The 26,744-nt window shown below is 44.2% G+C and overlaps 1 protein-coding gene across 1 annotated transcript in view; it reads left to right on the forward strand.

The window, feature by feature from the left end:
• Positions 1 to 232: 232 nt before the first annotated feature.
• The window catches only part of LOC144752806 (parathyroid hormone/parathyroid hormone-related peptide receptor-like), a 334,785-nt gene continuing 308,273 nt past the window's right edge, over positions 233 to 26,744 (forward strand). The window contains exons 1-2 of the mRNA XM_078640656.1: positions 233 to 809; positions 1,028 to 1,416. Of these exons, the coding sequence (XP_078496782.1) occupies positions 233 to 809; positions 1,028 to 1,416 (966 nt within the window). The remainder of the gene's footprint in view (positions 810 to 1,027; positions 1,417 to 26,744) is intronic.

Here is a 26,744-nt window from a genome sequence, read left to right on the forward strand (position 1 = left end):
AGGGAGGACGTACTCCATATACTCTCTCATATCCCTTAGGACCTCTGAATTAAGTTTACAGAGGCCCGCTTTTGTTCGACTTTTGAGCAGCGCACAGCTGTGGGTTTCCTTTAGCTCTGTCTAGTACAGTGCTATGAACCTCTTGAAGTTGAAGTATTACCAGGACTAGTGGTTTCTTGCAGTTTTTAGTCACATTTAACACACACGACCTAACACCGCCTTGGCCGATCTAATGGGCATAGGATATACGGACGATGATGCCTCAGCAATTTTGGCTTGTCCATCATTATTATCAGATACGAATATCAATCAAAGTCTAACCCAAGCACAAAATTGGGATGAATTGAAGGAGTTGAAGCGCAATCAAATGTGCATCCTTCTTCATGGAGCAATAATGACAGAATATTTAAGGGGGAATGCAGCACCAACAGGCTTGTTGGTCTCCAATGCCCCAAGGATCTTTTTGGATGATCCACTGTTCAAAAAAGAGTGGTCATTGATAGCCTGGCGGTGCTCGCGGGATTGGCTCATCTTAATCATTAATACTGCCAAACGCCTGTCTGAAGCCATGCTGATTAAAATCAAGACAAGTGAAGACCATCTCCTCACAGAAATAAAGTTGACCATCTACAAGAAGAAACTAGACGAAGTCAATAAAGAGATAACAGAACACAAAGACTTCCTTATGCAAAGTAAAATCTCCAAATTGCAAAAAGACTTAAAAAAATTCAGTCATGAAAAGGTGTATCCTTACATCAAAGATGACTATCAGGGCGAGCAACTATCTGATGCAAGATCCACTAGAAGTAGTGAGTCAGGTTCCACTAATTCTGACCAAGATAGCTATTCAAGTGATGGTTCTAAAAAGAATTGGAATCAGAAACAAAGAGGTGGATTTAATCAGAGTTATGGCCCACCACAGATGTATCATTGGCCAGTACCTTTTGCCCCAGGACCCTTTAATGGACCACCACAATACCCCATGGGTCCTTACTTCCAACCCAATTATACTCATTTTTTATCACAGGACGGAAGAAGAGGCAGACGAGGCAGAGGGGGGAACAACAACAACAGGAGAGTCACATGGGACCAAACAGAGAAAACCACACCCAACACGAGGAGCACGGCGAAGAGCCAACCACAACCAGGACCAAGTGGAATGAGGGAGTAATTGTTAACCTCTCTAATACCGTCCTGACAGAAGACGAGGTCAAAGTACTGGAGAAAGGCTTGGGCTTTGTTCCCACGGCACCCCTAGATACATTCAATCTCAGATGTGAATTGGGAGAATTCTTCCGCAAAATTAGATTGAAAACCTTCTTCAAAGATAAAGATGCAACCATCACTGAGGGCAACTATACAGACTTAAAAAACAAGTCAACATTTATGCCACCTACGAACCTCATGCCACCTGAAGTACTAGCCTTTGAGGAAGCAGTAGTGAAGGAAATTAAATTGCTACCACAAAATACAACAGGATATAACAACTTGAGTAGAAAAGAACGAACCCTTTGGAATACCACTCCAGTGATGGGACATTATCCATGTGGGTCATGTGTGGCATGCGAATTCACTGAACACACTACACAATTGGATCTTGGCTTAAATACACCATGGGAACAAAGATGCCACACCAATTGCAACTCGGAGGCAGTAGTTTACTTGATCAAATGTCCGTGTCAATTGTCCTATGTGGGAATGACCTCCCGAAAGATAAAGACACGCATTAGGGAACACCGTAGCACAATAAGGAGGTCAATCACCGCTACCAGACTCACAGCTCATTATGTTGAGAAACATCATAAGGACACAGATATAAAATGGACGGTGATCGAGAAAATTAAGCCGGGCAATAACTTCAAAAAAATACTATTAGAGAAAGAACAGCGGTGGGTCTATCGTCTCAAAACTCACATCAGGGGCCTTAATGATTCCATACCGTGGGCACAATTGAGAAAATGATATTGGGGTTAGATATACCCAAGACCCCCAGTGTATTAATACAATAACAGACTAAGAACTAATGATACTATGGAAGTCCTTGTTGTCAACATTGAATGGAACACTCCGTATATTGAACAATACAGACTGATCTTAGATAGTCTGTAATAACATGCCTCCTGAGTTGATTATCCTTACTTCTTGTGCTTCTTACCTTTGTTTGACCCAAGTACTGCAGAAAACGGAGTCATCAATTGAATAAGACCTAGTCACCATGATCCAACAGATTTTAGACTATTTACCCAGTTAACCCAGCACAAACAATCATGATAAAAGTGGAAAGTGTGATCTTCACATGGCATATATTTCTATATATGTTGCCACTATCTTGGGCTTTTATTGATTAACTAAGCCCAGCGTAATCGGACATGACAAATGCTAAAAGTGGGTTTTTCAATTTGGTATTTCAATTTGGTATACATTTCTATACACAGTGATACCATCATTAATGTGTCACGATTACACCACACTTCGTCGCGATAAAAATATGCCCCTGCGACATGGTTTCAAACAACAAGAGAAATTCCATAATTGCAAATATGATTTACATTGGCAAGCACCACGATTATTATATCGTCATAGTATTCAGTATTGCTGTAGTACAATTATAGCATGGGTGTCTATACCCACTAAAACGAGATATGCGTCCCACAAACAGTAGCTAGTATAACTAACTCCAGTTTTCCGTAGTCATACAGCCTGATACCGGGGCTTTAAACTACAATTCCCGACATCCCTTCAGCCGGGAAAGGGACTATTTCCGACCGTGACGTCAGATGCGTCACGCACAACACGGAAATAAACGTTGCTCTCCACCGGCTCCGGCAAGAACAGCAACCGAGAGCCGGGAGGCAAGATCGTATGTTTTCCGGTAGGGAGCGTCCTCACAATAAGTAAGTAGCATGTCCGCCCCCTTCCCGCATTTACCTCGGACCGTGTTTATTCGGTCCTTTACACACTGGATGCTCTCTCTAATCTTATGCTTACTGCAACATTACCGATACCGATACCTACCTAACTAACACCCTTTGGTTAGGAGAGCATGCCCCATTTGTCTTGCTGACTGAGAAGCCCACGCCCAACGCAATTTGGGTAAGTGCTATTATGAATGATGTGATAGTTGCATGACATGCATGTAAGTGCTGGTGTGAAGAACGGTATACACGATTGTTGAACATGTATGGGTGTGTTTTTATGGAGATTATTTACTGCAATTGAGACTGCGACCACTCTTATGATATTTCACTTCACAATGTCACATCCTCTGATTATATTAGTGTGTGATATTTGACACTAATAATTGGGTGTCACATAATGAAAATGCCACTGCACATAGGATTGAGTGACATAGAATGAGAGCACTTGAGCTCTCCACTAGATTGGCATGTTCACTGGTAAGTCAGTGTTCCACGTGTGGGATTATACACAATATTATGGAGAATGTCTATATCTGATAATGTGTTTTTTGCCATAAATTTTTCCGCAGATGGAGCCTGGCATCTCACTACACTATCAACACATTAACACGAGGAGAAGCTACTCTTCCTTCGCTACATTGATAGAGTAGGGTATTCCCCAACCTAATTATCCCCACACATAAGGGGGGGTAACTCACTTTTGCCCTGAAGAAAGTCCGGGACCTTTTATGGCCACCTAAGGACTGAAACATGTCGGCACTTCACTAGGGTCATAGGACCATAAAAATCCTTGTAAGACCCTTTTTATTCTGTTTTTAACAACCCAACCAGACCCATGAATAAAGGGAAACCTGGGGTCTGATTGAGGTATTTTATTTAGATCCATTTGCCTTCACTATCACAAGAGCTTCCCAACACTGTGGTTGAGCCCACCTTGACCTATAGGAGTCTGGGTGACCCGATGATGAAGCATGACACCACTAGGGTGTGTGAGGGTTACTAAAAACAACTAGTGTTGCCCCCCTCTCATTACATAGATATGGTTAGCATATCATACACATCCCTAGTGGGTAGATGTTTAATCTCACCCTATTTATAAGTTCCCTATTCCCAGTTGCGCTACCTACATTGATCCAGTGGGTCTTATGTTAGGTCTCCTTTGGATTATTTGTTGTTATAAAGTATTTGTAAGGGAGGACGTACTCCATATACCCTCTCATATCCCTTAGGACCTCTGAATTAAGTTTACAGAGGCCCGCTTTTGTTCGACTTTCCAGCACCACCACAGCACCAGCGCAGCACCACCTTCGCACCAGCGCAGCACCACCACAGCACCACCTCAACATCAGTGCAACACCATCTCAGCCACAGCACCACCTCCACATCAGTGCACCACCATACCACCACCTCAGCACCACCTCAGTATGCCCTTGAGTCTTCCAGCTGTTGATTCTCCCCAAGTGTCCGTCCGCCGCTCGTATTGTAATTCAGGTACTATTTCCCAACCTCCACACTCCCTTTGTTTATGTTGCCCAGCCCCATAACAGACACGCATTAGCACAGGTAGGACGAAGTTGCCAGCTTTGCAGGGACAAAAAAAACGACAAGACATAACTTATGTTAATTCTGTTTTTAATAGGGTAGTTCAGTGGTGCATAATGTCTTCTTGGTTATATATAAGGTAACAAAAATGCTTGTAACACTTTTTTATTATAACTTTTCAACATTCTGCACAGCAGCCACACTGCTCTACAACATAGCTTAAAGACATTGGCAAAGCCAACAGCTCTGGCTAAACACTTGTACGGTCTCAAAGACGAGACTTATTGTCTATGCCAATCCTTGCTTTAAATGCAACTCATTTTCTTTAAAGGAAACTGGGATGCATTTAAAAAGAAACAATTTTCATTTTCTTTGTTTGAAAGTTGGTGGTTGTCCCGCGGACCACTGCCTACATGCCAACATATTTTTTTTAACATTCACGAAGAGGAAGGGGTCCCAACAGGAGCTCTTCCCATTTGTGAATGGGTTAACACCTCCTTTGAAGTGTTGGTGAAATTTCCATATTTTGTGACTAGATTTTGAGGCCAATAGAATTCTCATTAGTTAGCCTCCGATATATGGTTTAGTTGCACAGTATAGATGTACAGCAACAGCTTTGCTTCATGTCTAATGAACCATTCTGACATTTGGGATGAAGTTTCATTGGCTATGCTGTTACTCTCCGATATTTATGCAGAATTTTATACCCATGACAACCATATATAGTTGCCAAAAATTAAGGAGGCTGGAAGGGAACGTAGGATGTGGCTAAAGACAGTTTTTTCTTTTTAAGTCGAGCCTAGCGCACGGTTCATGAGCTGCTCTTGTCGATGACCTTTAGAAACCGGTCACCTCTTTTCAAGCACTCTTGCTTGTGCTAGCATCCACCTTGCGGGAGCGAGCAGCAGGGGCCATCTGTTTGCAATTAGCATGGTCGGGTGCGTCTGCACTTTTCAAGCACTCGTGCTTGTTTTTGCTTGTGGTAATGCTCGCAGTCTTCTGTGATGTAACCTGGTGCTACCACATTCCAGTGATATTACTTGGCGAAGCGCGGGTCTGCACTTTTCAAGCACTCATGCTTGTTGTTGCTTGTAGTAAAGCGAACAGTCATCTGTGACGCACAGTGATTGCATTCAGTGTGCCTAGCTAAACCCTGTGTGGACTGTGTGTGCTGTGGGCACGCTCAGTAAGCCTGGACAATGCCTTAGCTGCATTCTGATGCCCTAATGCCAGTGAGGAATATGAGCTCCTGTCCCTGGTTGGGTAGTAAAAGATAAGTACAGTGGTGCGAGCACTGGACACTTCACGCTGTGGGGCCTGGTGCTAATGCACCCGTTGCCCTAACCACACTAAAGACCATGTAGCCCGCGGGCACTAAAATAGAGCAGCCCTGCGAAGAAGCAACTGCACAACTAAAAAAATGGAGTCCTGCTGGGCAAAGACCTTCCTGCCCCGCCAGAAGTGCAGCAGCTGTGCAGGGCCGAGCCCCTCCTGCCCAACCACAAGTGCAGCAGCTGTGCAGGGGCGTGCAGCTCCTGCCTGCCTGAAGCACAGCGGCTGTGCAGGGACGTGCTGGTCCTGTTCCACCAGATATACGGCAGCTGTGCAGGGCCAATCCCCTCCCTGCCCCGCCAGAAGTGCAGCAGCTGTGCAGGAGAGTACAAGTCCTGACAAACCTACAGGTTGTGTGGACAGGGTTTGGTGGCTTGGGGTTCACTTATGCGACTGTGTCAGCTCCCCAGCATCTTAAGCCTCGGCTAAGAAGTGATTGCTTGTGCACTGTAGATTAAGGTGAGCAGCACACAACACAACACAGCATGCCATAGCTGATCGGTGCGGGGGTCTTGCATGACCATTAGATGACACACCCACTATGAGCATACATAGGTCCCGCCCGCCTCCAAGATCCTATGGCACGTGTGAGTGACGTTTGTAAAGCACAGCTGGAGAGATGGGGATGGATTTCATCTTTCTCCCGGCTCAGATCAGATGCCTTCGAAGTTCGACTCCAAAGATAAGCTGCACATACAGGACGCCACCCCTGCAAGATAAACAGGCCCAGTGCGACGGGGTTCTAGCTGAAAGCCATTGGAAATGTACAGCATCCAATCCGATGTCCCGGGGGTCGGGAACCAAGTAGATGAGTAATCTGTTAACCTCCAGTAACCGAGCATTCAAGTTATCTTAGAAGCTTCAGTATCTGTCAAGATTCGGTACAGAGTTTTGGAGTTCTATGTAAAGCTTCATTAACTGAGTAGTCGGGTTAGCTGTAAAGCTTCAGTATTGTTAAAGCTTCTGTAATCGAGTAGTAGAGTTATCAGTCACCAAGTAACCGAGTAGTAAAGCTACAGTTAGGCTTCAGTAACCAAGTAGTCAAGTTTTCAGTGACGGAGTAGTCGATATATCTGTAAAGCTTTAGTAACCAAGTGGAATGGACCCTGTGTCTACTGGCTGATGATTGATTCCATGCAGTTATCTAGTCCTCTGCCTGTATGAAAAGAACCTGGTACAAGCATTGGCACAGCCATTAGGTCTCGCCTTTGGGACCTTATAAGTGTTTAGTTATCCAGCACAATATCCTTGGTGCAAAAACATCAACTGCTGCATGGCTAAACACTAATAAGCCATTATCGATAATGGGGTAGCCCCTAAAGTCAAAGCGGACCTGGGCGCAATGCGGGAATGAAAACAATGGTCCGTGACTAACACTAAAGAAATTATTTACAAACTTCCGTTGTATAAATCTTTACAACACGGTTAATCAATAACCTATGATTGGCATTTCTGCATGCACAATTTCAATATTTATGCATCCAAACGATTTCAGTAGACCACACATCAAAACTAGCGCAAAACTGTATACTTAATCCTGCCGAGGCAGCAGACTGACACACGGACGCCCTCGCACGAAGGAAGGAGACCTCCAGCTCAACTAAATTGACTTGTTGTTGAAATCTCTGCACACCTACCGTACCTCAGCGGAATTATCCCTTGGCACGCTAATTTCAGCATGACTGGAAAGCCAGGCTTGGCTCCAGCTCTAGGTTGCTAAACACAGTCCTGATAAAGACTCGCTGCAAAGGCTGAAATTCCTGGTTGCACAGTCGAGCCGAAACGTCGACGCTCACTAATTGATCGAGACCTGTACCTACATCCTTCATTGTCCCTCCATTGTACATTGCATTGAGTGCACATTGAAATTTACAGAAGTATATGTAAATCATCGTTGGACAGGCTTGGATTTACTGGTCTTCATTACCAGCAGTTGTAAATAACACATTGGATACTTTTTACTCTATGATTCACACCCTCACTACCCAACTCCACCACTTTTCTATCCTTTCCCTCTCCTTTTGCGCGCAACCTGTGTTTTTGGTTACAAATAATCCTGAATTGCTCTAAAAATAAATTTATTGGATTAAGTATACAGTTTTGCGCTTGTTTTGATGTGTGGTTTACTGAAATCGTTTGGATGCATAAATATTGAAATTGTGCATGCAGAAATGCCAATCATAGGTTATTGATTAACCGTGTTGTAAAGATTTATACAAAGGAGGTCATAAACACTAATAAGGTACCAAAGGCGAGACCTATTGGCTATGCCAATGCTGGTTTCTTTTCCTGTGCACTAGGAAATCCAGATCCACATCGCTGTGCTCAGGAGTCTTCCTGTGTTTCACACGGTTCTTGTGCACCTCCAGCTCTTTTTAATAGAAATGTCCAGACTTTATGCCGAAGTAGGGGTGTGCAAAATTCGCTTAATTTTCTTTTGCCTGATTAACGATTATAAAACATTTGAAATATATCACCTAATTACATAAAATGCAACATTCGCAGATTGTGCTGTATTTTAGTGTCAAATGCATCCTTGCGTTCAATTTGGACACAAGGATTCATTTTGTGCTTAAAAAAAGATAAAAAAACACAATAGTTGCAAACCGCAGCCACTTAAATTCTGACAGTTCGTGTTGTTGCTGGTGCTATTTTTTTTGCCGTGAATGGCACGTAAACACGGAATGTGGCATACTACCGTAGTTTGGGGGATTTTGCCGCTCCTCGCCTGTACTTCAATAACTGCCGTTTAGGTGAATACAAGAACTATGTAAACTTTCACTGGCGTGCGGTGAACTTTCTAGCACTGACATCTTTGTTGTCACTTGTCAATATCACTCTACAACGTCGTGCAACTATTTGTGTAACTTACTCAAGAAGAACAAACACCCACGGAAGGCAATGTGTTGTTGCTAATCACCTTCCAGTATAGGATATATGTATTTTATCGCAACAGTCACAATAATTTATTGCACTGTCCATCTTGGATTAGGAAATGCATGCATTTAGATTCATGCACCTGTCGCTCTTACAGATTACCAGTAGTTTATCAAACTACAGGGTCTGTCGATTATGTGGCTCTAGTTTACAATCAAGCTTTGATCTAGTTCAAAATCTTTGTCCTGTATTTTATTGTATCGTGCAGTTGTAAACGTGTCAGGCCGAAGTTTAAATTGTATAATTGTGTGGAAAGGTCTCTGTGCATACCTGTGAAGTTTGGTGAAAATATGTGATAATCTCCTTAATTGCCTCTTTTGATGGATTTATTAATACTAGCAAAGTGATGGAGGCATGAAATGTTGTTATGATTGGCATTTATCTACTATATTGTACTTTTCATAGGGTAGCTATGAACTATAAATACAACATAATACTAATAATAAGATTCTGTGATGCTATCCTATGCACTGACAAGCCTACGAGCATAAGTGTTCTCTTCACAGTACTACTTCTGCTATTGCAGAGATTAAACCTTTTATTGCCTTAAAAATCAATGGTCATTACTGCCAGACGCCTTATTGGGTCCGAGTAGACTAAGTGGCACCACACAAAACAGGTAATGCAGAACCCTGCACAAAAATTGAGACACTCCTAAGAGAACTTATTTCCCTACCCTCAGGAGACTGCGTTGGCTTTGTGTGTCTACCTAGATCAAGTTCTGGAATTCGATCCTAATTTAGGGTGCAGTTTAGTTTATGCGAATCGTCCAGGTTACAACTAGGGTGTCACAGAGTGGAATCGAAATTTGCCTAGCTGACGTAACGGTAAATTTCAATTCTATTAAGGACACTGAGGCGAGGATTCGCTGCTGTGTTTTGTATTGGAAATAAATAGCGGAGAAAGAAAAGGATCATCTGAGCCTCCGGTCCTGCCATAGAATCATGATAGAATCCTTCATAGAAGGAAATGTCTGTATATGGGCCCTATGGTGCATGTCACACAGACGGGAGGGACGGCCTTCAGAATCCGCCATCTTTAGAATCCCATGCCTCAATTCTTTTGCACCTCAGGAAATCTGCTGCTATTTGGAAGATTAGTGAAAACCTACTCATTCTAATCTGGTCATCTGATCTGTACTCATTCACTACGCAGAGGCCCACCTATGGATTAGTGGTGCTGGTGAAGATGAACGTGCCAGATCAGGTCTACTGGGACAAATGACACCACATTCAGTGTACAGGTCCAGTGATAAGAAATGAAGGATACCTACCCTGTTGAGTGTATAACTCCAATGACGAGTAGAATGAGTGATATCTTCTTGAGCCGTAAAAAAGGACAATTACATTTAAATGGAACGATACGCTATTGAGCACATCAAATCAATTATATTTTTGAATTCTACTGTACTGCATGTACATGCTAAATATGTAGAATGTATAATACCCACCCAGGGGAATGATAATTAGCATATGTGCTACCCTACTGAAGTGTATAAGTTCACTGATCGATAGAATGAGTGAGGTCCTACTGCAGTGTGTGCTAACAGTGATGCATATAGTAATAGAAACTGTATTGAAGAGAAGGCAGGTATAACATACTGAGGCTCACAAGTGGCGCATGAATGAGACCATATTCATTGTTCTGATACCAATGAGTGAGACTTTAGTGGTGTCTGTAGATACAGTTATGTTTACAGTGACTGAGACTGTTGAGTGTGTGGAGGCATTAATGTGCAAAATGCGCGAGGCCTCATTCAGACTGATCAGCCGTGTGATGTGCACAGAGTGAGGCAGAACTGGAGGGTGCAAAGCCAGTGATGGGTGAATGAGTGACACCACAGTGAGTTGTGAGAGGTCTGTGAGGTGCATCCTATTGCAGTGTAGCAGAATGCCGGTGAATCCGAGATTAGCTCGGATTCTTTCCGAATTATGCTGCAAGGTTTTACCTTGAAGATTGTCTAGCTTGCCACCGGAGCACACGCTGGCCAGCAAGTGGAAGGGCTTCTCCCCGGGCACAAGGTCACTCCATTTCAAACCACAAACAAGTAGCGCAGCAACACTACGAACCTGAAGATACTCCAGCTAACATTCCAAAGGTCAACACCCTGGGGCACTGCAGGACTCACGCCTCGCAGTGACCCCTGCACATGCGCCTTTGGTCTACAAATAGAAGTGGGAGCATGCCTGTTAGTGTTCGTATTTCATCAAAAATGTTTTTTGCTATCACAGATTTGAAGACGCAAAGTCATGTTTACCCTCACAAATTCTTTACTATCGACCATGGTATTATATGTTTCAAATGAAAGCTCTGAGACACCTCGAGATAGGCCTGAATGCCACCTGCGTAGAAATCAGCAATTCATGCCGTAACTTCCATGGTGGCCAGGGACGCCTTCTTCATATATCAACATCACCCGTGGGTGAGGTAGGGGCGAGGGAGACCTCAATGAAGGGTAGAAGAACGGGTACGATGAGTGAAGCCGATTCTAAAGGGTAGAAGGGCAGTGAGCATACTGACTGTCCCTCAGCCCTGTCAGTTGGCATGTGACTGACTGTGCTCCAGCTCTTTAGCCTGATAAGTAGCTTACTCTGCCCCACTTCTATCAACTGATGGGCTGACCCTCAGCTAAATCACCTGACATATGACTGACTGCGCTCCAGCCCTATCGTCTGACATGCAACTTACTGTCGTTTCAAAAAGAGAGGCCTGGAGGAGGTTTAAAGACATGCAATGGTTAGCTCTCTTACTTCATATTTTACACCATGGAAATAAACCCTTGGATGTGGAATCATTATTGGCCTAGCCAATGATGGGGCTACCACCCACGAAAAATCATTTGTTAGGACGATTTCCCTCACACACCAAAGGTGGCATGCTTCATCATTGAGGAACCTCCTCGTATCGTGATGCCTAGTCACGATACGGGCTACAAACCTCTCTGAGAGAGATGCAAGTGTATGTGTGTGTTTTTTTTCTGAGGAAATATTTAAAAATCCCAGGTGGAATTTGACATACACCTTAGAATACCCGACTGAAAGCTCCTGTACCCAACTATCTATTAAATAATACATTTATTAGGGGGGGATGAGGGAGTGACACCCACCCCCCCCCCACACACACACACACACACAAAGCTACACTCCTATCCTTAGAATCTTATCACCTGGTCTAAGTGCAGGGTAGAGTCATTCATCTCTTATCATGAGTTGCGATTTCAGAGGAGTATCTGTCCGTCTCAATTTATTACATGGTGTAGGTCCAGAGAAGTGTTTTCACAGGTGGGAGAATGGTAGTGGCCAAGGGGAGGTGTCCATCACATGCAGGTTAATTGTGTCGGGTGGAGTGTCTTCACAGGAGAGCATGGTACCATGGAAGTATCTGTCAGAGGTGATCAGGAGTAAGCTGAATAGGTAGGAGATATGTAACGAATGTCTTCTACAACTATCAGATGGTGGACCCAGGGAGTAACCTACAGAGCTGATTAGGCGGTAGCTACCTTGCTTCAGTGCTGGTCACGTAGGATAGATCTAAGGATTACCCGTAACTAGTCAAGTGCCAGGAACCTTGTATTTTTCCCAGCTGGACAGACCAGCAGGGACTGGTGAGTATGTTTCACAGCTAGATAGAATGCATACTTTCAGATGCTCATTCGTTATAGAGCCAGGAATGTATCATTAACAACTGATAGTCAGTTAATCATTATAAAGTATTTTATTGCCCCAATGTATTTAACACTGAAGGCTCCTCCGCCTTGTGGCCTAATTGCCTAGGAAACGCCCCTCTCCCCAAAGATACAATAAAAAGCCTGGGAGTATGGCTGGATAACAAACTAAATATGAAAGTCCACACACAGAAAGTGGCAAGTTGCTGCTTTGGACTTCTTAAAATGATGAGAAACGTTTTTTCTATTCTATCTAGGGAGACCAAAAAGCTAGTAGTCCAAGCAATGATTTTCTCCCGCCTGGACTACGCCAATGCTCTTTATATTGGATCCCCAAAATCCTCTATCAGGAGACTTCAGATGGCCCAAAACTGTGCAGCAAGACTGCTTCTCAGCTTTCCCCGCAGAGAATCCGCCCGAGGTCCCATAGCCTCTCTCCACTGGCTGCCTGTTGCAGAGAGGATCCAGTTCAAGGCCCTCTGCGTCACCCACAAGCTCATGACCTCCAATTCCCCGCAAATACTTGAGTCAATCATTTCCCCTTATCTGCCCAACAGAACACTTCGGTCTGGAAACACACATCTGGCAACCATTCCGAGAATCCGTAAAACCAGGACTGTGTGGCCTCCAAAAAATGGAACACCCTCCCGGACCAGATTCGTCTGGAAGATAACAACTTGGTCTTCCGCAAGCGGCTGAAAACACTGCTATTTCCATCTAGCTAAGCAGGCACTTACCTATTTGTTCACCAGCGCTGAGAGGCCTCTTGGTAGCCATGCGCTTCACAAATACCTTTCCAATTCCAATTCCATTTCCAATTGATCTCATGCTTACTTTCGCCCCTTTCATAAAGACTTTTTTAGAGGTTGGGGAAAGTGTAAAGCTTACCTTATGAAAAACGCCATGCGCGACCATGACGTCCACACATGCTTTGTTGTCTCTAACTGTTGCTCTGCCTCCTAGGCTTTGGGCCTGATCTAGATCTCGGAGGACAGGTCACTCAGTCACAACTCGGACGAAAATCCCATAATATCCTATAGGATTTATATTTCGGAAGACAGGATAAATCAGGCATCTAGTCTCTCTAAATATGCTTATTTAAAATATATATAACTGCTTGTTATCTGCAAAATGCTTAATTTTATGGTCTAGCCTCCTTCTAAGCACACAAGTTTGGCATGTAAAGCACTGGCAGTCTACAATAGATTACCCAATGGTGACAAGCAGCAAAGCCAGGCTTAAAACTATGGCCTCACGATTTCACAACAACAATTTAACTAATGTCGAAGGCCACATTTATTCCCACTATTCACTATACCGCATTTTCTCTCACTATGATTTGGAATGGGGTTGGAAGGGGGGGGTTCAAATATAAAAACATAAGGCCCTACTTACATCTCATTAAGTATGGCTGTAGTTCTGATCTGGCCGGTAAAGTGAGTTACCTGCTGCAACAAAATAACAAGAAACGTGGTAACCCCACTGTTCTGTTGTGTTTCACCTAGAATCAAATACTAAAGGAAAATAAGGAATTACCGAGGGAATAGGGCAGGGCGTCTAGCAACTTTAAAAACAAGCATTTACAATGCAATGGTTTCGCCTTTGGAAAAGTTTAGAGCTATTGGCATTGCTCATGACATTTCTTTTTTTACTTATAAATAAATGGCATTGTTATTTACATTGCCAACAGCTCTGAGAGAGAAACATTGAACATAGGGGGGGTTGAAATTTTGTGGGGATCACACTGGGAACAGAAGAAAAGAGCTGATATACCTATGCACTCTCACGGAGTACAATCCGAGACAAAAAAAGTCATCGAATAAGAAGCAAATAAATGAGATTGACAATAAACACAACCGATGGTAAGCAATGGACAGGTTGTAGGCACACAGTAGGCCTTTTGCAATCAGACAAGTTAAACTACGTGGGCTGGACCACAAAAAGTAATGTGTTCACGCTGCGTCAAAATGTCAGGAAGTTAAGAAACAAGCATGGCCAGTACAAATAATGGGCTGCACTATCAAAGACACACTCATCACTCTGAACTCACACTAGCACTGTTCATCCCCTGCACTTGCACAGGGAAATCACTTCTCCTCCCCTGGCTTTCACAAACGCCTCTCCTGTTGCACTCACATAGGCACACATCCTGTATCAGCACTTACACATGCAACCCCCCTGCCTCTGCCCTCACAGATAGGCCCACCCGTCCTCCTACATCCACACAGGCCCACCCCCTTCTCCTGCATCCACACAGGGCCACCCCCTTCTCCTGCATCCACACAGGCCCACCCCTTCTCCTGTAGAACACCACTCACCCCGCACTGGCACAGAAATCCCTGCACTCGGAGCAACACCCCTCGCGCCGCACGCATTCAGGTACATTGGCACAGACGCACCTCCCACCGTGCATTCATACATACAAGAACATTCCTCAGGGTCGCACCTTTATAAAAACACTCCCTGCTGACTTTGGCAGTTTTAGAGCTATCACCTAGAGGTGTATAGACTCCGGATGCTGTGCCACCCGGTCCCTTGGGAAATGGCTGTTTTTGAAACCTCAAAATCAAACGAAATTACGTTAAAGACCAGTGATCGAGATTTCGGAACATATATTACCATAAAGAACATGACCACAACATAAAATTTCTAAGAAGGGTTCAAATATATATTAATCGACCACTCATTCCAATAATCAGTGTAACCAAAACACGAAAAGGTTTAAACAGTGTAGAATGTATTGTGTTTTATTTCTCCAGCCTGCTACATATTTACCCTAACATTCTGTTCACTATTAAGATGGGCAAATAGAGGGCCACTGTAAATTATACATTTTTGTTTAATGTGTCGGCAGCACAGCACTACATATGAGAAAAGTGATTACCACACAATATACAGCATATGCACACTCCATGAAGCAGCAACACATGCATGTAGTACTCCATAGATGTGTTAGCTTCGTGAACAGTCACGCTGGTGATTGTTTTCCCAGTCTGGAAGGATGAGAGGCTAACATCACCAGCCAGGTTTGCAACATGTGACACACAATCTCAGACCACTTAGGACAACGGAAGCAAAAGAACAAACGATGGACGGAATGCTGAACAATGCAAACATTCACCCCCAGTCACAAGGATGTGGTAACTATGCAGCTGTCTTCTTTAAGGTGTAGGTAAAACCTCGAGAAAAAAATGCAGTTATTATGGTGGTTAAAAGTTGAAAGTGTCTTGCTGTTGCCTGGCAACGAGATCCACCCACTAATCACGGGCCTCCGCAGTGCTCTGTCAGGTGTGCTGCTGAATTTGCACAGGTGGGCCAAACATCCAGTATTGACTCCCAAAATAAGACTTCACAATCTGTACAGCATCGATTGGGAGCCGTGGGATTTGAGGGGAGACCCGCAATAAGCCACACACCTTGTTTCGATATGGAATATGACTGATGCGTGCTCAATGTGACCTGTGTCCAGCCATTCCTTGCCACTATCTGGAGCAACCTTCCAGTGCCTTCAGCAGACTCCCTGCCACCTCGCAGAGAGCGGACCTTCAGTTCTGAGAGACAGCTCCCTCAAGGCAGGCAACAATACAGACAGCGGGTGGGGGTAGGCAGGCAACAACACAGACAGCGGGTGAGGGTAGGCAGGCAACAACACAGACAGCGGGTGGGGGTAGGCAGGCAACAACACAGACAGCGGGTGGGGGTAGGTAGGAAACAACACAGACAGCGGGTGGGGGTAGGCAGGCAACAACACAGACAGCGGGTGGGGGTAGGCAGGCAACAACACAGACAGCGGGTGAGGGTAGGCAGGCAACAACACAGACAGCGGGTGAGGGTAGGCAGGCAACAACACAGACAGCGGGTGGGGGTAGGCAGGCAACAACACAGACAGCGGGTGGGGGTAGGCAGGCAACAACACAGACAGCGGGTGGGGGTAGGCAGGCAACAACACAGACAGCGGGTGGGGGTAGGCAGGCAACAACACAGACAGCGGGTGGGGGTAGGCAGGTAACAGACAGCGGGTGGGGGTAGGCAGGCAACAACACAGACAGCGGGTGGGGGTAGGCAGGCAACAACACAGACAGCGGGTGGGGGTAGGCAGGTAACAACAGACAGCGGGTGGGGGTAGGCGGGCAACAACACAGACAGCGGGTGGGGGTAGGCAGGCAACAACACAGACAGCGGGTGGGGGTAGGCAGGCAACAACACAGACAGCGGGTGGGGGTAGGCAGAAAACAACACGGACGAATTTTAAAAGCATAATTTCATTTTTTTTTGCAGTAATGTGAATGCAAGCAGCATTGAGAAAACAACTGGTGCTAAGGCCATGTTGACAGAGTTTTTACACTGTGCTCTACATGAATATATTTGCATTTTGCACCACTAAAAGTGAATGAGGTATAATTGATATTTGTGCATTTCATTGCGTCCGTTGTGCACTATGTTTTATCACCATCATGTAGTAAGCTGGTTGCAAACTAAGGGCAAAAAATGAGCAAACAAAAACAGCTTCCTCTCAACAAGCATTAGATGGAAGATGGAAAACATGCACAAAAATAGTTTGCATTTTTGACCCATTTCATTCTGACCTCTAAATTAGGCCCCCTGCCTGAAAACAAAATGCAACAGGAACCTGTGCTTGAAAGCGCACAAAAACAAACATGTCACCCAAGGCAAACATGTTTCAGTCTATCACCAATGATACCTCACTGAGACTGCTTTTCAACAAGCTTTTTGCCAAAACGAATAGTATATTATCATTGAAAATGCCTGAAAAAACATTAACTTTGTTCAGTAGCTTTCACCTTTACGTTTCAAAACTGGACCAACTGTTTTTCACGTTGCACAACTAAGGTAGCTTGAAACCCTATTTTAAAAAGGAGCAATTAACTCGGATACGTGTATTTAAACCAATGTATATTTTTTCATTCTATTGGCGCACAGTTACTTGTTTTATTTTCCTTTCGGTGATTTTTATCATTTTTCATCGAACCCATAAAGAATGTAGAGAGAATAAAAGAGATAGTCCCAAACACACAAAAATACAACATATAACATATGCATTCGTTGTGGCAAAATCAGATATGCACTGAAAAAAAATCTATCATGTGATGGAGAGATAAACCACAAAACAAATAATTCTAAATATACAAAAAGCGAGTGGCAGTCCACTGCAGAAAGCAATGGCGAGCAATTACTTGCTGAAAATTCCTGCCCTGCTCCCTATTCAGGGACCAGCAGGAAACACTAAGTAGAATTCAGAGCAAAAACATGATATACATAAAAGTATACAAACATAGATACATTCAACAATTAAACGCCCCGCTGTTACAGTGTATATCTATTCAAATTATTAGGGAAAATAAAGCCCTCCCCTTTGCCAGTGACAGGTGGAGTGACAACACTGTGGTGTTTAATAAACAGAATAGGGACCACTGAAGGGGCGAGGGTGGGTTTGTCTACGAATCAACCATCGCCCTACATCGCGGTTAAAGTACCAAGCTCTGGTGAACAAGTAAATGCAAGGAACTTGCTTATACAGGAGAAATTGGAAAATGTTACAGATCAACTCTTCAGAACCAAACCTGCGTACCTGTCTGTTCCCGACAGTGGGGTAGCAGCAGTGGGTGTCTGTGATTATATTCTACAATAATACCCTGATTATGTCCTGTTTGATCGTGTCCAGCCAGGGAAGGATGCAATGATAGCCAGCGACGTGGTATCTGGCACTCGCTTGTCAGATCAAAAACAGGTTTGTTACATTTCACTGTTGTTACTGCAAATTGCAGTGTGAAATAGACCGATGTTTAAAACAAATTCTGGGATCTTTAAGGGATTTTTCGCGTTAGCACTGAACGTAGTTAGATGCGCAGCTGTTCTGCAGGCGACGTTTTTTCCCCTTACTGAGGAGAAACAAGGAAAAACAAGCACTCACCTGCACCTCACTGAAGAGAAAAGGATTCCTCGGACAAATCTCACCTAAGTGAGGCCAGTTACCCGTGATGGCAGAAACCATTCTGCCGATTTACAGCATCTTCCGTGTTAAATGAAGCGTCATTAACCTTTGAGCTCCCTTCCTCAAGCCCCTCAACATCTCTCCGGCTTCTCGCTGCTGTATGAGTGATGTACGTTCTTCTCAGTGCAGACAAGTGGCCTTGCAAACTGTGCAGCCAGTGGCATTCGGTGCAGGCGGCCAGGGCCAGTAGAATACACGGTAATGTGCGCTCTGAGAGCCCTTCAGGCTCTGTCTGTATTGATCCTCCTGGCCGTAGGAAAAACATAAAGCACACCGACAGGGGGTGGGGGCGGGAACGGACAGCGGGAGGGGGGTCGGGAAGGCCGCAGGAAAAACATGAAGCACACGGACAGGGGGGGGCGGGAACGGCCAGCAGGAGGGGGGTCGGGAAGGCCGCAGGAAAAACATGGAGCACACGGACAGGGGGGGGCGGGAACGGACAGCGGGAGGGGGGTCGGGAAGGCTTCCTCCGTTGGCGGTCGGCCGCCGAATGGCCAAAACAAACCTGGACGCCAAAAAAAATAAGCCCGCCCACGGCCGCGATGACGATGCGAAAAGGGTGGAGAGGGAAAGAATCGTCGGGATCGCCCACCAATCGCCTCGGGAAATGACAGACAGTTCTCTCTTCCAATGGCTAGCCTCCATTTATGGAGCTAGCCAATGGAAGAGAGAGGCTGAACTAAAGCACACAGTGTAACTCAAAAGATTTCGACCTGCGCCGAAAATCTGCGCGGCGCAGCTTTTCGCCAGGTCGAAACCTAAAAACGGTCGAACCCTACCACAGAGGGCGGCTGTGTTCGAGGGCGACACAGATGCCATGGTGCTGCCGCGGTTCTGCAGTGGATAGTGATGTCCTGGACCATGGTCTGGGACTCATGTGCATAGAAAAAAAAGTTTATTTTATAATTATTAGCATGTGCAAAGTAATAGCTCTCTCTCTTTTTGTTCCTTCCTCCTCTATCCTTTCCTCTCTTCTCATTCCCTTCTTTTTGTCTCATCGTTCAGCTTTCTATCTCTCTCCCTTCCTACCAGATCCTTCCCTACACCCCCTCCCCCCTGCTACTGGAACAATTTGCATTTCAGGGTTAACTATTGCTCATGCAACACTATCTGTCATCCAGGTGCTTCATACTGTATGGAAATAGCTGCATTTCTCATTTTGCTTCAGTGGACACCATCTGAGGCCTTTAACCAATGTCGAGCCGGCACCCTATGAATTCCACAGTAAGTAGTTTTCATTTTCCCTTTATTGGTATGGGCCTACAATTCCCAATGTGAAAAATGCAGTTCGTAAAAAGACAGGACTGGCTGAAGGTTCCAGACATGACGCAGTTTGAAGGTAATGCACCCTTTATGCCTGTCCACCTCTAGCCGTAGGCCTTCAGCCTCCTGAACGAGCACATCCTTAACACCCCCCCCTTTAACCTCACCCCACCACCCGTTGCCATCTTATTCTTCCTGTAGTCTCCGGCGATTTCAAGAGGCCCCGTTAGGTGTGCTGACCTTTTCCAGAATATATTTTCTCTTTGTAATCTGCTGCTTGTAGTTCGACTTCTATTATGGAGAAAGACAAAAACGAGTGCCAGAATGAACTACTCACACCTGCCCTGGGTCTTTTTCCGACCTTTGGGTTTTGTTACTCTTCTATCATTTGCAAAATATCCCTCATACGTCACTGAATGTCGTTTCTCCTGTTTCTTTTCAAGCTGTGTTCTCTTGCCTGTGTTTTCTTTCTTTTCCTTTCTTTTATACAACCGAGCACCCTTCACATTATATTATTTAACTCATTGTTTGTTTTGCTACATCAGCTTTTTGTCGATGCCAACAAACATGTGCCCTAATTTCTGGGCAGCGACTCAGTCCCAAAGCCCTGTCTCGCGGCCTTTCTCGAGACATACAGCCTGAGGTTACACCTCAGAGAGGGCTGCATAAACCCTTATTATGGTAATCCCATAATCACCTGCGCTAAATCTACCTTCTCAATGCACGGACCGGAAACACACAGGCACGTCCTGTCAGCACGTGCTGTGACCAGGCTACAAGGAACAATAATCTCACCCTGTCACAGCCCAAGGCACCGAGGCAGGGCTCACAGGCGCATCCCAGCTTGATTGTCTTGCCATGTACCCAAAACTGCGAACTCCATAACAGTTCTATTGCAGATAGAAGGTATCAGGCAGATGTGGGCGACTGTGTCAAAATACAAATCTAAAAGGCATGAGACAGCCACATTTAGAACAAAGAGAGGCATGTGGCTGTATTACTGAATATGCACACGGACGGGGGGGGGGGCGGGAACGGACAGCGGGAGGGGGGGCGGGAAGGCTTCCTCCGTTTGCGGTCGGCCGCCGAATGGCCAAAACAAACCTGGACGTCCAAAAAAAATAAGCCCCGCCCACGGCCGCGATGACGATGTGAAAAGGGTGGAGAGGGAAAGAATCGTCGGGAACGCCCACCAATCGCCTCGGGAAATGACGGATAGTTCTCTCTTCCAATGGCTAGCCTCCATTTATGGAGCTAGGCAATGGAAGAGAGAGGCTGAACTAAAGTGTACAGTGTAACTCAAAAGATTTCGACCTGCGCCGAAAAGGTGCGCGGCGCAGCTTTTCGCCAGGTCGAAACCTAATCAGTGGGTGCTGCACCCGTAAAACTCACAATATTTTGCCTTTCCCCTCTCCCGTCGACGATGAGCAGGAAAGGAAGGTGGTTTAATTCCTGCATGCAAATCTAATCAATCCTGGATCTAATCTCATGCTGTTATCATGCACACTGAGCACTTGAAACAATCCTCCTGCACTAAGCAGATATCTATTTGCACCGCCTCCACCAGCACGTTTGCGCTAGCGCGGCTGGGGGCACACAGAATAATACAATGGTAATGACCATTTTACTATTCTGTGTGACCATGCTGCTCTCACAGCAGGCAAGGCGAAGCTCCTCCCTTTTTAATGGAAGTACTAATGTCCCAGGTATTAGATTGATAAGGTTGATAGGGAGATAAAGAGGTCCTCGTAATGAAGCCCTGTAAGTGGTACTGATGTGTTCTGCATGGATAAGTTGCAGGGAGTGATGTCATGTGTAATACAGGGAAAAGCACAGGTCAAGCTAGTGAAATCACCCGTCTTTGTTTTGGTGCTAAGAATGTGGACGTCAAATAGGGTGTAGTCAGACTAGTAACTACTATCCCTCCACTTACACTTGGTTACTCCCTGGATTGCCCCATGACTCAAAAGCTATGTGGTCATGAAGTCAAAGGCAGAAACATAAAGCAAATAGATCTCAACAACGCTTGTTTTCTTTCTGAAAATTTCACTTCTTCCCCTAGTGACAATGGGGAAAACCTGTGATGTCCTGTGAGACAAAAGGGCGAGGGATGTTACTTCTGCTATCCCTGATATTTTGGTGAATAGTCATCCATGCCAAAGAGAGGCGGGAGTAACATGGATGTGGCTGTACATTAGAATATTATCTACAGAAAAATAATCAATCACTGTCAGCTTTTCGGTGGTCTTCCTCCTTCTCCATTTTGCTGAACCTATTTGTGTTGCCCATGGTACTCTGAGCACTTTGCCACTGCTAACCAGTGCTAAAGTGCTTGTGCTCTCTGCTTAAAGTCTATAGCCAATTAACATATTTAATTTACTTGTAAGTCCCTAGTGAAGTGGATCTACATGCGCTTAGGGCCTGTACATTAAATGCTACTAGTGGGCCTGCAGCACTGGTAGAACCACCATCTTAATAAAACCTTTTTTTTTTAAACAAATGTTTTTGATGTCAGTCCTACCAATACAGTAATGTTTCATCCTTCTAGTTGTAACAAACATTATAAATTCATTCATGTAATTCGCATTCTCATTACCTCAAAATGGCCTGTCATAATAGCTTCAGGAATTATGGCCATAAGTTTCACTCCCCCCATGAGTCAGCGTTATGCTAATGTATACATGGCTTACAGAAAAGTGTGTGAATCAACTATGCTAGGTGTGGTTGAGGGGCAGCTGAGCAGTAACGCGTTGTCAGGGCCTCTAGATCATGTTTGTGAAGGGGGTGCGTGGGGGTTCCTCCTGCCACTGTGAGTACTTGTACCAGATGCCCAAATCTGGCTACTATCCAAGAGGTTCAAACTGAGAGACTCATCACCTTTGAAGAATCTGCAGTGTGAAAAGAAGGACTATGCAACAAAGCCATGGAACTTGTACCTCTTGAGACCCAAATAACAGTTAGTCAAGAAACGCCTGTCTACAATGAAATAGCATCTGACTATACAAATGTAACAAGTGATTCCAGCGATTTCATCGAATCCTGAAGCAATCCCTACAATTGACAGAACTGTCTCTGGCTATTTCATTAACTTTGATACGTTTTCCGAGGATCCCAGCGAACCTGAAACAACGCCAGTGCAAAGAACTTTTAAAGAAGAAGCAACAAAACTTTTTCATCACCTGGAAAAGACTTATCTGGTTTCACCATGGATTGAACTTCGGACTGTGTTGGATGTACTTTTTCTTCTACTTTGGTTGACTCTTGTATTTACTTTGGGAATGCTGATAAATAGAAGATATGATAAAAAGGTCACAGCAAGTAAGAACATCAACTTACTCCTCAAGCCACACAAATCATCTCATAGTGAACAAAGAGACTTGTCATCAGTGAACATCACAGCCGTTCCTATACCTGGTGGTATAGCTTGGGGACAGAGCTGAATATGACATTCTTGGTCCGGAAGAGCTGTTGAAGATTCCACACCAGTTCCAGATTTCCTTGAATGACTTTGTTTCATCTAGTACCTTTTCTGATGATTGGGACTTTGAGACTGTTAATAATATGATGTCAGACTTAGAAATGTCTACAAAGTTGACAAATTATGAATACTTAGAATGTTCATCAGATTATGAACAAATGTATTTTTATACTCACTATGGTCATATTTCTTGCATAAATCTGAAAATCCTAGGAATTTATTAACTTGTAACCAATGGGAACATTGTCCTACGCCACCAAATGGTAACTTAAAAACATTTTATGGCAAATTTCCATACTTTTCAGGTTTTAACGTTTTCAATCCAGAATCATTTTACTTTAAAAATGTTAATAGGACAGGAATGAAAAGTATGATGACAAATACCAAGCAAATTTATTCTGCGACCTTTTATGCTCAGCTGTCTTCATTAGGTTTCGTCTTTTGGAAAGACATAATTGAGACAAAAACTGTCTGGGGCACAAAAGACTGGCAAGAGCAGGGATTGGAAGCTTTATTTAGAGCCTGCATCATCCCAGTGCAAATAATGTTTTTAAATAACACTGTCCTCAGACATCTTGTCTTGGGTTAGCCAAGATCAAGGAGTTAAACAAACCGTCCATACCTACACCTACACCTGATAGTAATAACACTTCAGAAGGGGTGGTCGACGTACATACTATTTTGCATCACAACAGAACAGATCCAGAATGGAAAACATGGTTAATGTGGCCCACAGACACAAACAACTGTCAAGATAGATTCCTGAATAAGACATAAGGTTCACATTCACTAGGCCAGATCTAAGATATGTTCAGAGACAGCATCCAGGAATAGTAACAACATACAGTGTAGGGAAACTGTGACTTGAATGGCTGCACAAGTCTACATTAAAGGAAGTAAAACAACACTTATCTTTACTTAAAGATGGCGCTGACCTGAGGGACTTTTTACAAGGACCTACTAAGCCACGTTTTATATACGCCAGTATCTATGCTATGTATAATGAAGCATGGAAGATTACGCAAGCAGAGACTGCAGAACGCATACGAGAAATTGATCGTAGTAATTTAGAGAAATCTCTCTCTGTAGCTGACAATTGGTTAACGACTCTGGCGTCCAGGATACATTCTTTGGACAGCATAGTATCCTCTGCCATAGACATAATGGAACAGAACTTGGTCATTTTGCAACATGGTCAGTCGCAATTAGGTTCTATCATGCTAATAGGCTGGACGTTACAAAACCTTCGTTCAGGCTATGTGCCTTGACGTTTAATCAACACTACATCACTGTTTTCAGAATTCAATTTCACTGATAAACAGATCAAACTGGCACAGAGGGGAGCAGACTATACGGTTCTGAGCATTGAAAAACTGGAAAGATTGTCATTTACAGTCGCTGAAAAGCCAGCCACTGAATGGATAATACACGGTACAATCACTCGGCCTGTTACAATATTCCATTTTCAGTATTGCTTAAAACGTATACCAGCAGGCCTATATGAAAGGTTGGGTAAAGAATATATGAAGACATCCTGGGAATTACCTTACACACACAGATGTTGGAGTGGGGAGAAAGAAGTGTTTCTTAGTGGTGAAAATTGTGAAAACGCACTAAGCTGCTCTCTCCTTTGTCAGGGTATTTATTTACACGTGGCCTGCGATGGTTCCTCTAACAATTTTTCCTGCCACCTGCAAGGTTCACCAGCTGCAGTGATTGATCCAATGTTTAGGCAACTTTCTAATGGAAGTTACATTATGTTGAATGATCACAGCTGCTGTGGCATGTTGCCAGGTTTAGCCTATCTCATAACTGTGTCAGCCAGGGTCACTTGCTGTATGCAAGTATTGTTTCCAAAAACCAAGACAGACCGGGAGTCGCCATTATGGCCTTCACTGAACATCTCTTCTATGCATATTGATACTTTAAGCAGAATGAAAGCCATTCTTTTACAGAAAACTGTGCCATTGACCTTGGCCAAAGAGACCTGTAGTCTTCAAGTTGCAAGGTCTTCTGCAGAGATACACACCCTATGAACTACAAATTGCCCTGTACATTTCTCAGAAATGTTAGGTCGTATCTTAAACATGTCTGATATGAGTGGTATTGTAGATGTATTTAAGACAATTTTTTCGGGACTGTTAGCATCTTTTGAAGCAGTCCTAGGAATATTTCCAAACTTCGTAACTCTGTGTTTGGCGGACTGCCTCTCATTTTGGGACTCGCTGCAGGGATACTATTTTTGCTCCTACTGCTTCGATATGGCAAGCCAATCCACAGCGGACACCCAGATTACAGTGGAAAATACTCTACTGGTGATGAAGTGTCGTGAGCGCATAGTCCAAATTTTGGGATTAACTTTTTTAAGAGTATTGAATACCACATGGTTTATGTCATTCAGACCAATCTGGCCAGATTGCATTTTACCTGTTCTACGATGCCTGCTATGTGGAGAAGAATGCGTGTTAGACATCTGTCTCACACTCCCATCAGTCATGCCAACGGATGTTGGTACTTTGCTTGGACCAGTGACGGCTCATGCACTGAGTTGTCCCCAGCAGCTACCATTTCTGATGACGGCATTCATTGAGATCTCACAGACGCAAAATGCTGACGGTGAGCTACTGTAGTGGGGCTGAGCCTTGCATTAACACAGTGTTAAGTTAGCATTAGCTTATTAGAAGTTTAAACGCCATTTTACCTTTTGCTGTCTTTTGCACATGGCACGCACTTTAGCTATTATTTAGAGTTAGGCTGAGTGTTTTGTTTCACATGAGAATAACTTGTTTTTCTACTTTGCTAGACTTGCTTCGTAAGCTTAGTCTGAACAGTGAGTGCCGAGGCCTTCGAGGTTATCTAAACATTATAGCTGTTGTTCGAACTGATCAGCGCACGTTCCAGCCATAACATATATGCAGCTGTGGCCAACTCAGATACTGGCGCCTTTTAATAATGCACTGTGTTGGCATGATTGAACACACTTGGAGAACATTCGTGTGATCTTGTGCAGAACTTGATGTGATTCACTCCTGCTAATCATTGAGGTATGGGGTTGCCTATGCAAGCCTAAGAGACCTTCTTTAGTTATAAAATAACCTACTAGCAAGGCAGGGTGAAATATAGGTATATATTGAACCCGTTTCCAAATTAGCATTATAACATGCTTTCTCCCTTTGTATTTTATGGAATTGTAACTATGCTGACAATCTTATTTCTGCTTGTATAAGTTAAGATGCTGCATCTGAGATCACGGCGTTAAAATAAATATTTTAAACTTGCACGTGTCTCCCTTTACTCCCTGTTTTGGACTGGTATGAGAGTATAACGAAAGAGTACTCATGTTTCCCACCTTACCTGAGGTAACCTAAGTCGCATGTTCTGGGTTGTCTAATCATTGGTTACTTTGCTATAGGACGAAGAGCTAATGAGACACTGATGCTAGTCTGGTAGGGGATTTTGGGTACTAAGGTGAGTTTTTGGCACACCCTAATTCACTGAGGTCCTGAGGCTCTGTGCACAGTTCTGTGTCTGAGCAGAATCCCTGCAACACTACGAGAGGAAGGCGGCACACAGGTACCATCCAATTTGAACATTGCT

This window comes from Lissotriton helveticus, chromosome 5_1 (genome assembly GCF_964261635.1).
Source record: "Lissotriton helveticus chromosome 5_1, aLisHel1.1, whole genome shotgun sequence".
Taxonomy (NCBI): Eukaryota; Metazoa; Chordata; class Amphibia; order Caudata; family Salamandridae; genus Lissotriton; species Lissotriton helveticus.